The sequence below is a fragment of the Aphis gossypii genome, chromosome 1 (genome assembly GCF_020184175.1).
Source record: "Aphis gossypii isolate Hap1 chromosome 1, ASM2018417v2, whole genome shotgun sequence".
Classification (NCBI taxonomy): Eukaryota; Metazoa; Arthropoda; class Insecta; order Hemiptera; family Aphididae; genus Aphis; species Aphis gossypii.
The window spans coordinates 54477313-54490360 of record NC_065530.1 but is presented as its reverse complement, the minus strand read 5'-3'; the positions used below and the strand labels follow the sequence as shown (position 1 = coordinate 54490360).

Genomic DNA, 13048 nt, shown 5'->3' with positions numbered 1-13048 from the left:
GACGGCACGTATTCTTCGGGTAAAGTCTCATCGTCACCGCACACTACCAACAACAAATCTTCAATTACGTCTTCGACGAACTCGTCAACGTATTCTTTTGCAGTAGCTCTTGCGGTATTAATAATATCTGTTATAAATTCATCAACTGCTCGTTTGTCGATGTCTATCATTTGTGCCATATTTCTTGACTCTGATGAAATGTTAATGAATTTAATTTCAATATTTTCTGATACCGAGAAAAACAGAAAATTGAAAATCTCTTAGACGATGATGAGTTCAGTATTAGTTATTAGTTTATTACCAGCCATCAATGACCGTTTTGGGTTATCAAATAATAAATTATATTAATAATAATTATATTGTATTATATAAATATTAATAATAATATTTTTTAAATAATAATAAGTTATATTTTAATAATTCTTCGTCATTTAATTATTTTGTTCATCACATTTTGTTTCTTTTAAGAAATAATTCATCGCTAAGTAAATAAATTATTAAAACAAAAAAAATTTACTTAAATTCAATATACTTAGCATTTATTCATGATATCATATCTTTATAGTGCTTAAACATCTAATAATTTTTTTTTACTTAGCCATTTTTATACGTAGTTCACGAAGAGTTTTTGTTGTGATATCACTCAATTTTATCATCAATAGCCAATACAAATAATAATAAAGAATTATTATCTATGGCGCCAACGACGCTAGAAACGGCTACCGTGATTTCGAATTTAATATAAATTTCCATTAAGAAGTACGCACTTTTTCATTTATAACATAGTTTCTAAACGTACGATTTTGATGATTTTTACAAAAGCACGTTATCCACAATATTTCTGATGTTTTGGAGTTTGTTGAGAGTTAATTGATTTATTAGAAAATTAGTTATATGGTATAACATATTTGTCTGTATTTTACACAGTTTAAATGGGCAACTTCTGCTTCGATTTGCTATACACACACCGTCGTGCTGTTTTATTTTTTTACTTGACTCACTCCACGACCGTGGTGCTATTTTATTTTTTCAATTTTTAAATCTACTTATCAGTGTTATATATTAAAATAAAACATGTAATTATAGTTTTGGATTTAAACTTTTCTTTTTTAGATACTTAGCTCAGAAATAAATGTATTACATTATTTTAATTTTGAAGTGAATTACGAGCTTTTTGAAGTATATTAGTTATCAATAATATTACTTAGTCTTCCAAAACTGTTATGTTAGATCTCAAATATATGGCCTATTACATTTCTTGGTAGCAAAAGTACCTTCTACCTCTCAAATGAGCATTTAACACGTATTATGTTTTACTCGAACAAAACAGTTTTAAAAAGGATTAACAACTAATACTTGTGTGTTATCGGTCATTGTTCATTGGTGTTAAGTTTTTCCCTTATCAATTCAATATATGACTGTATGTCTGTATGAACATTTGATATACCTAATAGTTAGTATTATTATTGTTTTCCTCTACTTCAATCACGACTAATATAATCCTGTATTAATACTTTTTAAAAATAATGCATTAGTGGTTTTTTTTTTTTTTTTTATTAAATACATTTGATTTTATACGTAATAGATTATAATATAGATATCATAGTGCCTATTTAGAGTGTTATTGCTTATAGGTACACCACAATACACATATTAGGTATATCAATTTGCAGCTACAATCTATATGGTATTATTCGAATATATAATATTTAGTTTCATGTAAAATAAAATTATAGTTATAAAATATAATTTTAGTCATACTTAGATCTCAAAAAAATCATCTATACATTAAGAAATTTAGATCTTCTTTCCAAGGTAGATAATCATTGTAAATAAAGTATCCAAAAATGAATGAAACGCCAATATTTCTTAACATTGAAATATACTGCAGAAATTTGAGTAATTGGACAGTGACTATTTCTATTAATTCAAAGATTAATTAATTTATGAACAATCTGTTTGTTTATTTTCTATTTAATATACAAAATATATTCCCAGTAAAACATTTAAATATATGAAAACGTACTTATATCAACTTTAAAATTTATATTTACGTTTCCTAACAGTACTTGTATAGCAAAGTTTTTTTTTATTAACACTTCAGCAAATTGAAACTAATTTTAGAAACACCGTGAGTTAGAAACATTCAAATGGATTTACAGACCTCCACATCTATAAAAATTAATATTTAACGAATTGTTACATTTTTTGTTTAATATTATTAAAATTATTAAGTATCAGCCGTACTGCTGAGAAACTAGTTTTATAATATTATATAATATATAAGATAACGAGCAGTACATTATTATATTTCAAGAATAGTTAAAATAAACGATACACGAACAAAAATACGTTTTTTTTTATTTTTTTAACAAATAAGTATAACAATTGATTAAAATTGTTTTCATTTCTTTCTCCACTACAGCCATTAAGTTCATTCAGTTATAAGAATCACTTGTACTGATATAAAAATAAGTGGTGTCCACTGTACATTTATAAAATGATAGATTAATGTACCTATAAGAATTAACTAGAACATCTTACTTAAATATTGCCCGCGTACTATCAATTATCACATTCATATAACTATAATGCCTATTTAATTTTTAATTCTTTAAAAGTTCATTTTAGTTATAATTTTTTTTTAATTATTATTTTATATTTTTTTCTTTCATTTTACAAAAAAAATTTAAAAATAAATTGGTGAATTGTATTTTTATATAAAAGTTTAAAAGGCAATGTAGGTACTTATGTTTGTAGTTTATTGACTCAAAAGTTATGAATGTTTCAGAAATTGTTTTATAAAGAAAGTTTAAAGAGTTATTTGAATCACATATCAATAAAATTAGTTCACAACTTGAGGCACATCGATGTCGATTTGCCCGTGAACTGAGGTACACTAAAACCAAGATACATCAATATAGCAACGCGTTCTATGTTTGTTCATTTTTCTCCAGAAGCAAGTCAAATTATACACCAATAGTGAAAATAAATAATTAATAAAATACTGTTTTAAATTATTTTATTCAAAATAACCCTTAACAACAGCAGCCGTAGGAACTGTTTTTACATAATACTATACTCATTTGTATACAATATATAGATTACTTAAAAATCGAAAAATGGTTAACGATTGCGACAGTAATGAGTATGTAAATGGTTAAGAGATATTTTGTTACGTAGATTGGCGGCAATAATTAAACTGATGGCGGCGGAGGAAGAAGTATATTTAACTTTATTTACCAACTTGTAGTTTAAAAGTATTACGATAAAAGATAGTATAAAGTACTTAGGTGGCCACATAATTAATTAAGTGCAATAAACAATATGAATATACTTGTTTTTAAATCAGTGTTCGTTGAGTGATAATCGGATAAACTGATTCAATTAAATATTTTAGTTAATATCTAGTGATCTTTTTTAGAAAATTTTATATTTTTTTTCAAATTTTCTGTATTTTTAATATTTAGAAATAATTAATTTGAATGTACTAATTGCAACAAGATATACGGACGAGAAGTAAAATCACTTTATTATTTTTAAAAATCATAAATTTAAAGAAAATATTAAAATCAATTGTAATACATTTCGATGAATTTAAAAGACATATATTTATAAAAAAATGCAATTGAATTTAAAAAATTAAATCAACATTGTCTAAAATTTAGCTAGAAAAGTACATTGATATGTATCATATATTGTGAGTAATATTAAAAATAAATTTAAAAAAAATTTAAAAATAATATCACCACACTTGCAACTTGTAAAATACTCAGATTTATGAATATTCTGTAACTACCTAAAGATTAATTTTTCCATAGATATATTTATATTTATTTTAAATTATAAATTTATAAAGGAATAATAGAGTGTGTTAAATATAGAAGTGATAAAAAACTGTTAAGCATTTTAAGTAGCTACTTAAATATTAGATTATTTTAGTATGTTTATATTAAATTTATTTAATGAATTGCAAAAAAATTCTCTATATTCTTTAGCAAATGAAATTAAATCGATTTAATACATTCTTTGTTGTTAGTTGACTTTAATTATACAATCATCTTTTCAGGAATTGTTATTTTTTTAATTTGTAGAAAACAAAACTATATCTTCCAATAATATGGATGAAAATATTAAAAATTATCAATATGGCATAAAATCAACTTTAGCTCAAGTAAGTAATTTAAAATCAATAAATTAATTAATTAATTCAAATCGTGTACCAATGATAAGTTATCTGAAAAGAGTTATAGTCATTTATATATCATGTGATAATTAAAGAGCAATAATTTATAAAATGAACAAATTTATACGTTTGTAAACAGTGTATGGCAATATCAGGAGTATGGTTTTTGCAAATCGAACTCGGTGCAATAGTCATGGTACCAACTATAGTTATTGGAGCCTTAGAAAATAATGCATCCAAAGACGTAAACGAATTTTTGACTATGACAAGCAAAGAAGCGTCATGGTTCGGTGAGTACAATATGAAGATTAATAATCAGTTTAACAACAAAGCTCTAAAGTATAAACTTTATACTTAGTTTTAAGTAAAACACATGGTGATAAATTAAAAAAATAATGCTTTAAAGTTTAAACTCATTCAAAACACTTAAAATACACGAAGATACCAAATTTATAAATACAACATATTAAACATAAATAAAAAAATCTATAATATAATTAAATAAATAAATAATTAAACTATAATTTTCTATATATTATTAAATATTTTTTTTTTAACTGAGCTTCATATTCATTGAATTTGAAAAATATTTATTCAACAAATAAAAATGTTAAGTCACTAAATAAGTAACATGATATAGTAACATGATCAAAATGTTAGTCCCCTAAAGCTTACATAATCCAGTTAGTAATATTACAACAGTATTTTGAATACGATTTTAATATATATATATTTATATATATATTTTATTATATATATATTTTTATCAAAATAAATATTTAGAAAAAAACATTCATTCAATTACTTTATTATCTGCTTTAAAATACATTTAAAATTTGACAAATATACTTCTGACTATAGTAGGTAGTTCTATATTATGTATTATTTTAAATTGTCGTGTCATAAAATATATTTTATCAATATTTCAGCTAGTCTACTATATTTGTTCACGCCTCTGGGAAATCTTTTATCCACATTATTACTGGACCGTCTCGGTCACAAGAAATGTATGATACTCACAAATATACCGTGCCTAGTAGCTCATATAATGTTGTATTTCGCTGAAAACATAGACATTCTGTACGCCAGCTCAATCCTAATGGCGTTGGGTATGGGATTTTCAAACGCACCGAGTCTTGCATACGCCGGTGAAGTATGCGAGCCGAAACTAAGAGGCGCTTTGACTTCAGCACTGAACATATTTTATTATGGCGGATCCATAACATTGACCACGTTATACAGCTATAATATGCAATGGAGATTGACGGTGCTAATAACTACGGTTTTTCCAATTTTGACCATTATTATATTAATAGCGGTAATTAGATTCGCAATTGGTAATGCTAACCACATAAAAAAATAACCAAGAATTATATGTTTTAGACTCCAGATTCTCCGATATGGTTATTGGCCAGAGGAAAACATTCAAAAGCACATCGAAACCTCAGCAGATTGAGAGGAAAAGTTTCGTATGAGAAATGTGAAAACGAATTTCAAGAAATGGTTAGATACAACGTTCCCTCTAACAATGACGAACAACGTAATATTATTAATTAATTGTAGTTAGAAGAATTATTTTGCTCTATTTGATCAAACAGTAAGTTTAACGAGTAGTGGATATTTTATAGATCACAAAGAAAATACAAATATTTGGAAGCAACTTTTGGAGCCTGAAGTACTAAGGCCTTTACGTTTAATGACGATATATTTTTTCTACATGAACTTATTATCTGGATTACCATTATTACCATATTTAGTGGCAATATTAAATACATTTGCTGCACCTGTTAACGTCGAATGGACAATAGTATGTTATTTACAAACTATTTTATAGTGCTTTAGTTATTTTATTCTAATTTTCCTCGAAAAAATTATTTAAATATAATATTTATTAATTTTTATACAATTTTGATTGTATTTTCAGTCATTTTCGATGTTCCTTTCTGTAATAGGAAGTTTAATGGCAGTTTTTCTGATACGTAAATTAGGCAAACGAGTTCTTACGCTAGTTACGTTATCGGTTTGCTCTATTTGCTATATACTTATTGGATTCATTGGTGTTTATTGGAAAAACACCGAATCATGGACATCATGGACAGTACTAATACTCTTTCTAACTACTATCTTAGTTTCATCAATTGGAATAACGCCCGTTTCGTGGACTCTAGTCACCGAAATATTTCCCGCAAAGTGAGTTAAAATGGTATCAAAAAAATTAATTAATAGTACATGGTGTTTTTTCTACTTCACGGAAAAACATTGAAACATGTTATAAGCACAATTTATTGAAATTTTAAGTTTTTTTATTTGTAAAAGTCCACAATTTTAAATATTTAATCAGAATTTTCCTTACATTTAAGGAGATATAATTTTTAAGTTGACTTAAAGTAAAACATTGAATTATTTTTTTATTTTAAATATTAATTTTTTATTAAACATCAATCTTGAATTTATTCATTTTATTTTGATTTCAGGTGTAGAAACATTTTATGCAGTATTGGTACGGGTGTTTGTTTTGTTATTACCTTTTTTATGACAAAATATTATCCAGAATTTTCAATTCTAGTGGGATTTTTTAATGTATTTACTATTCTTGGTATTTTTGGTTTATTTGGTTGTATATATTTTTATTTTTATCTACCAGAAACAGAAAACAAAACTTTACAAGAAATTACAGAGTTTTTCAAATAGAATCACACACTCAATCAAAATATTTTTTCTCAGTGTATAATTGTAATGATATATATATAATTATATATCATTATTTAAATTTTAATAAACTATCCATACAGCTACAAACACAGAATACCAGAATATACATTATCATGAATTTAATTACTTTTAAGATTAAAGAAATAAGTAGAATATTATTTGCATGACTGTACAAAAATTAATCAACAATAAAATTACAAATAATTAAATTACTCTTAGATTTAAAATTTATCACATTCTTTGCAATAATACAAAAATAAATTATCTAGTAAATTACTAATGATCACACACAAAGGAGCAAACGCCACAGTCTCCAAATTCAATCACAAACGTGGCATATCATGCCTATAAAAGGACAAACAACAATCAATTCCATGCTCAGTCTTTTACCTAACATTGTATCAAATTTGTGTCAAAATGTTATAAGTTATAATAATTTTAATTCACTTTAACATTATATTTCTCGACTTGTTGAATATAATATTCTTACATACCTTTTTTCACCCTGGTCATCCAGCATCCACTACATCAAGTCACATCAAATACAATTTCACATTTCGAATCATTCGAAAGGTAAGTGATAATTCATACAACTGATATTTTCCGTACTTTAATTTATTCAAAATGAAAAATTATTTTACACAACCCCGTAGTTTATCTTACGAAGTGAGGAGTTAAAGATAAATATTAAAAAGTATATAACATTTAAAATACCATCTCATAATAATAATTATATACCTTATTCTTAACTCATTACATAACCTTAATGAGGTGTATTTACTAAGGTTTTGCAAATCTATAACTATTTTTTCATAGCGAATATTTATATTTTGAATTATGAAGGATTGAAGTATAAAAGCTAACTATTCTTTAAATAATAGCATATTTAAGCTTTTTAGTTTAAGCACATTTAAGTCTTTTCTAACCTTTATTTGTTTTATAATATTTATATTGAGATAAATGATGATAGAATTGTTGATTGGTGATAAACATTTTATTTTTTAACTGAAAAAAAATATCCATAATTATGTAATAAATTAGCATTGAAATAAAAATGGTCAATCATATACATAACAATGAATTATAATGGATTACAGACGAAATAATGTATACTATATTATGTACAGAAGCATAAAATGAGATTGAGATAGAAATATTTTTCGACTAGTACTTAATGTTGTTCCACAGACGTTCATTAACATCAACCGCCACTTAGCGACACAAACACCGTGACTAAGACAACTCTTCCATCATATCTAATTATAGTAGTGAAGGAAGATTCATATTTTCATTTAATTGTATTTAAAATACATGTTTATTTTTAAATTTGTTTATTGTAAAATGTATTTACAAATTGTATGTATTAAAAATAAAAGTTAAAAAAAAATTAAATAAATTTGACATATTTTGTTCTTAAAAAATTTAAAACGATATTTGATATAAAAAATAATATGTTATATAGTGTATACAATAATTAACTTGATAATATTAGAAAGTGAAAAAAATAAATTAAAACGATTAAAATAAGTATAAATTATTAAATAATCCATCTACCACGTGTTTTCCCAATAATTTGTGAATTGTAAAAAACATAAAATCGATCGATAAGGAATACGCCGAATACGATCAGTTGATGTCAATCGTCTGTTGGTATGTGTGTTACCATCCTGTGTCAATATAATCAATATAGTTAGTGTAATATTCAAGACATCTAGACTAAGTATATAGTTTTTTTTTTTTTTTTAATTCAATTAAAAATACCTAATTTAATAATAAATGAATTTGTTAATTTTTGGTTTTCAATAAAAAATAAAATATTTTTAAAAACATATTTTTTTAGCGTTTTTGGCATTTAGCAGGTATGATAATTTTTAACGATATAAATGTAATCATATTTTTAGGTTTTTTAGAGCACGAAAACGCGTTTATTTCAGTAGTAACTCAAGATTTAGTTTATCCCGACATTTGGTATTGAACCTTGCATAATAAAACATTATAATAAATAATCATTTATTTTATTCATTTACTGTAATTGCTAAATGTGGTCATCAAGAATACATCTTTTGGGCAAGTTTGCACATGGTGTACTTTCTTATTACAAACCAACATATGCCACCGGTTAGACCTGTGCCATGACTAACACAAGCATGATTTGCCATTAACCAATATTTATGCTGTATAATAATTAATACTTATAGTACTTAATCACGCGATAGCTGATAAAAAATAGTAAAAATTTTAAACACTTTATGTTTGTAAATGATTACGTGATATCAGAGCAAGTTAAATTATATTCACACAAACTAATTCGATTGAACATGTTATAATTAACATTTAGTATCTAAGTATTTAAAACTATATAACTTACAATTAAAAATTCCATTTTTTAATATTTAACACGAATTCTTAAATATAAATCAACAATAAACTTTTAACCACAGAATATGTCGTAATGTTAGTTGACGAAATATATGTTTATATAGTATTTTAAAATACACCTTATATACCTCATGGTTTATAAACCATAGAATAATCTACATCAAAATACTGAACATAATAATAAATATCCTAAATAAAATTAGGTATCTAAAATATTAAAAAAAAAAAAAAACAATGAAGTGGTTTTTACCACCAAAATAAATTATGGTTTATATGTTTTGTAAGAAAATATTGTTGTAAGACTTACAGACCATCAGTAAAATTATTTTCCCATAATATTTGGTTTGAAAAATAATATAATTACCACGAAATTAACCAAGAGTAAATTGAGTATATTAAACAGATAAATATTACGTGCTAAAATTGCATGGTTTTTGGTTTTTTTTTTTTTTGTTTCTTGCTTACCATTGAATTATAAAAAATAAAATATGAAAAAAAAAAGTTTATTTAAATGTATTAAAAATATATTTTGTATTTATTTGTTAGAAAACAAATAATATATTTCATATGAGTAATATTTAACATTATACATTAATTTTTTTGAATTGGTTTGATTTTTTTTTCTACACTTGATGCTAATTCTTTTATAATCGATTCATAACTCATAACTTTTGACAAACTACATGTGGTACTGCATTCATCCGTGTTAGTTGGTTTCTTAATTCTGAGACCACATTTGATGAAATTAATTTTCGAAAAGATTAACACAAAAGATTGACAATGCTATCTTTAAAGTGTAATGACTAATGAGAAATGAGTTTCTGGAATAACAATTCATACTTAAAAGTATACTAAAAGATATTACATTTTAATAAATTTCAAATTTAATCGATACAAAACATTCATTTTTTATGTGAACTTGATAACTAATTTTTCTTAAAATACTTTAAAACAAACTGTTTGCTTTACTGGATATTATTCTTAATTATAGAGAGCTTAAGAATAACCCCACGTCCAAAATTATGGAAGGAATTAATAAATATAAATATGGATTTAAATCAACAATAGCTCAAGTAATTATTTTTAATTTATTCAAATCACATTCCTAAGGTTGTTTTTTGAAGAAAATAGTAAATAAATATCATGTAATTAATTAAGTATATAAGTATGAAAATATATATAATTTAATAATTTAAACGACAAACCATTTATGATTATATAATAGTGTTGGGCAATATCAAGCATATGGTTATTACAATTTCAATTCGGCATACATGTTGCAATATTTAGTATAGTTATAGGTACCTTGGAAAATAACAGGCCAGACGAAAATGAATTTTTAACCATAACAAGAGAAGAAACATCTAGGATTGGTAATTATATCAAAACTCTATTGAATATAAATGCACAAATTGTGTTTTTAGTTATTAACCAAATAATAAGTACGTATAAGTATTTTTAAATTATTAAAAAATAAATAACATTTCAGATAGTTTATCACATTTGTTCACACTACTGGGACATGTCTTGTCCTCACTTTTACTGGACCGTCTTGGTCACAAAAAATGTATGATACTGACAAATATACTGTTCCTAATAGCACAGATTATGTTGTATTTTGCTAAAAACGTAGAAATGCTATACGCCAGTATGAGCCTAATGGCGTTTGGACTGGGATATTCAAAAGCCCCGAGTCTTGCATATGCCGGTGAAGTATGCGATCCGAAACTAAGAGGCGTCTTGATTTCATCATTGGATATATTTTATTATGTCGGATCCATAATATTGTTTACTTTATACAGCTATAATGAGCAATGGAGATTGACGGTGCTAATAACTACGGTTTTTCCAATTTTGACCATTATTATATTAATAGCGGTAATTAGATTCGCAATTGGTAATGCTAACCACATAAAAAAATAACCAAGAATTATATGTTTTAGATTCCAGATTCTCCGATGTGGTTATTGGCCAGAGGAAAACGTTCAAAAGCACATCGAAACCTCAGCAGATTGAGAGGAAATGTTTCGTATGAGAAATGTGAAAACGAATTTCAAGAAATGGTTAGATACAACGTTCCCTCTAACAATGACGAACAACGTAATATTATTAATTCATTGTAGTTAGAAGAATTATTTTGCTCTATTTCATCAAACAGTAAGTTTAACGAGTCGTGGCATTTTTATAGATCACAAAGAAAATACAAATATTTGGAAGCAACTTTTGGAGCCTGAAGTACTAAGGCCTTTACGTTTAATGACGATATATTTTTTCTGCATAAACTTATTATGTGGATTACCGTTATTCCCTTATTTAGTAGTTATATTAGATACATTTCCTGGACCTGTTAACGTCGAATGGCCAATAGTATGTTATTTACAAACTATTTTATGGTGCTTTAGTTATTTTATTCTAATTTTCCTCGAAAAAATTATTTAAATATAATATTTATTAATTTTTATACACTTTTGATTGTATTTTCAGGCATACGTGATAATCCCTTCTATAACAGGAAGTATAATGGCAGTTTTTCTGATACGTAAATTAGGCAAACGAGTTCTTACGCTATTTACGTCATCGGTTTGCTCTATTTGCTATATACTTATTGGACTCATTGGTGTTTATTTTAAAAACTCCAAATCATGGGCATCATGGACAGTACTAATACTCTTTTTAACTACTACCTTAGTTACATCAATTGGAATGATTCCCGTTTCGTGGACTCTAGTCACCGAAATATTTCCCGCAAAGTGAGTTAAAATGGTATCAAAAAAATTAATTAATAGTACATTGTGTTTTTTCTACTGCACGGAAAAATATTGAAACATGTTATATGTACATATTTTTATGATTATTAACTATGATATTTTCATACAAACACACATGATTACAAGAGTAAAAAATTAAATGAAAGAAAAAATGATTCAAAATTATTATCACAAACCTATAATTAAATATTTTTAATATTCCGATTGAAAAATAATTTAAAACTAACTTAATAATATTTAGACAAAGATTGTTATTTTTATTTTAAATAGGTAAAACATTCATTTTGATTTTTAAAATGCACATTTTTAGATTAACTTAGAATTTTCAATTAAATATTGTGCACTAATATTAAACTTTCATAGAAAATTATTGAAATATGTAGAATAATGCTTCAATAAGTGCTTTTACTAACTCCTTATTTTTTATTTTTTATTTATGATTAATTTATTGAAAATTTAAGTTTTTTTCTTGTAAAAGTGCACACTTTTAAATATTTAATCATAGTTTTCGTTACATTTAAGTAGATATAATTTTTAAGTTGACTAAAGTAAAACATTGAATTATTTTTTCATTTTAAATATTAAATTTTTATTATACATCAATTATTAATTCATTCATTTTTTTTTTTTTGATTTCAGGTGTAGAAACACTTTATGCTGTATCTGTTTGGGTGTTCACTTTATTATTAACTTTTTTATGACAACATATTACCCAGAATTTGAATTTCTAGTGGGATTTTTTAATGTATTTACTATTCTTGGTATTTTTGGTTTATTTGGTTGTATATATTTTTATTTTTGTCTACCAGAAACAGAAAAAAAAACTTTACAAGAAATTACAGAGTTTTTCAAATAGAATCACACACTCAATCAAAATATTTTTTCTCAGTGTATAATTGTCATGATATATATATAATTATATATCATTATTTAATTTTAATAAACTATCCATACAGCTGCACAAACATAAATTAGAAAATCATATATCTTTCTTCATTAATAT

The 13048-nt window shown here is 24.9% G+C and overlaps 1 protein-coding gene across 1 annotated transcript; it reads left to right on the top strand.

Annotated features, from left to right (window-relative positions):
• The first annotated feature begins 3345 nt into the window (after positions 1-3345).
• Positions 3346-12928, top strand: LOC126548873 (uncharacterized). The gene is made up of 16 exons (XM_050206559.1): positions 3346-3519; positions 4070-4174; positions 4326-4476; positions 5116-5504; positions 5570-5726; positions 5815-5993; positions 6111-6376; positions 6661-6866; positions 7381-7471; positions 10269-10350; positions 10503-10650; positions 10767-11155; positions 11221-11377; positions 11466-11644; positions 11762-12027; positions 12685-12928. The coding sequence occupies exons 2-16, from the start codon at positions 4121-4123 to the stop codon at positions 12899-12901; spliced, it is 2931 nt and encodes a 976-aa protein (XP_050062516.1). The 5' UTR covers positions 3346-3519; positions 4070-4120; the 3' UTR covers positions 12902-12928.
• The last annotated feature ends 120 nt before the right edge of the window (positions 12929-13048 follow it).

Coding starts and splice junctions, on each gene's coding strand:
- LOC126548873 (XM_050206559.1), top strand. CDS start 4,121: ATGGATGAAAATATTAAAAATTATCAATATGGCATAAAATCAACTTTA. Junction 7,472..10,268: donor CATTTCGAATCATTCGAAAG/GTAAGTGATAAT, acceptor TCTTAATTATAG/AGAGCTTAAGAATAACCCCA. Junction 10,651..10,766: donor AGAAGAAACATCTAGGATTG/GTAATTATATCA, acceptor ATAACATTTCAG/ATAGTTTATCACATTTGTTC.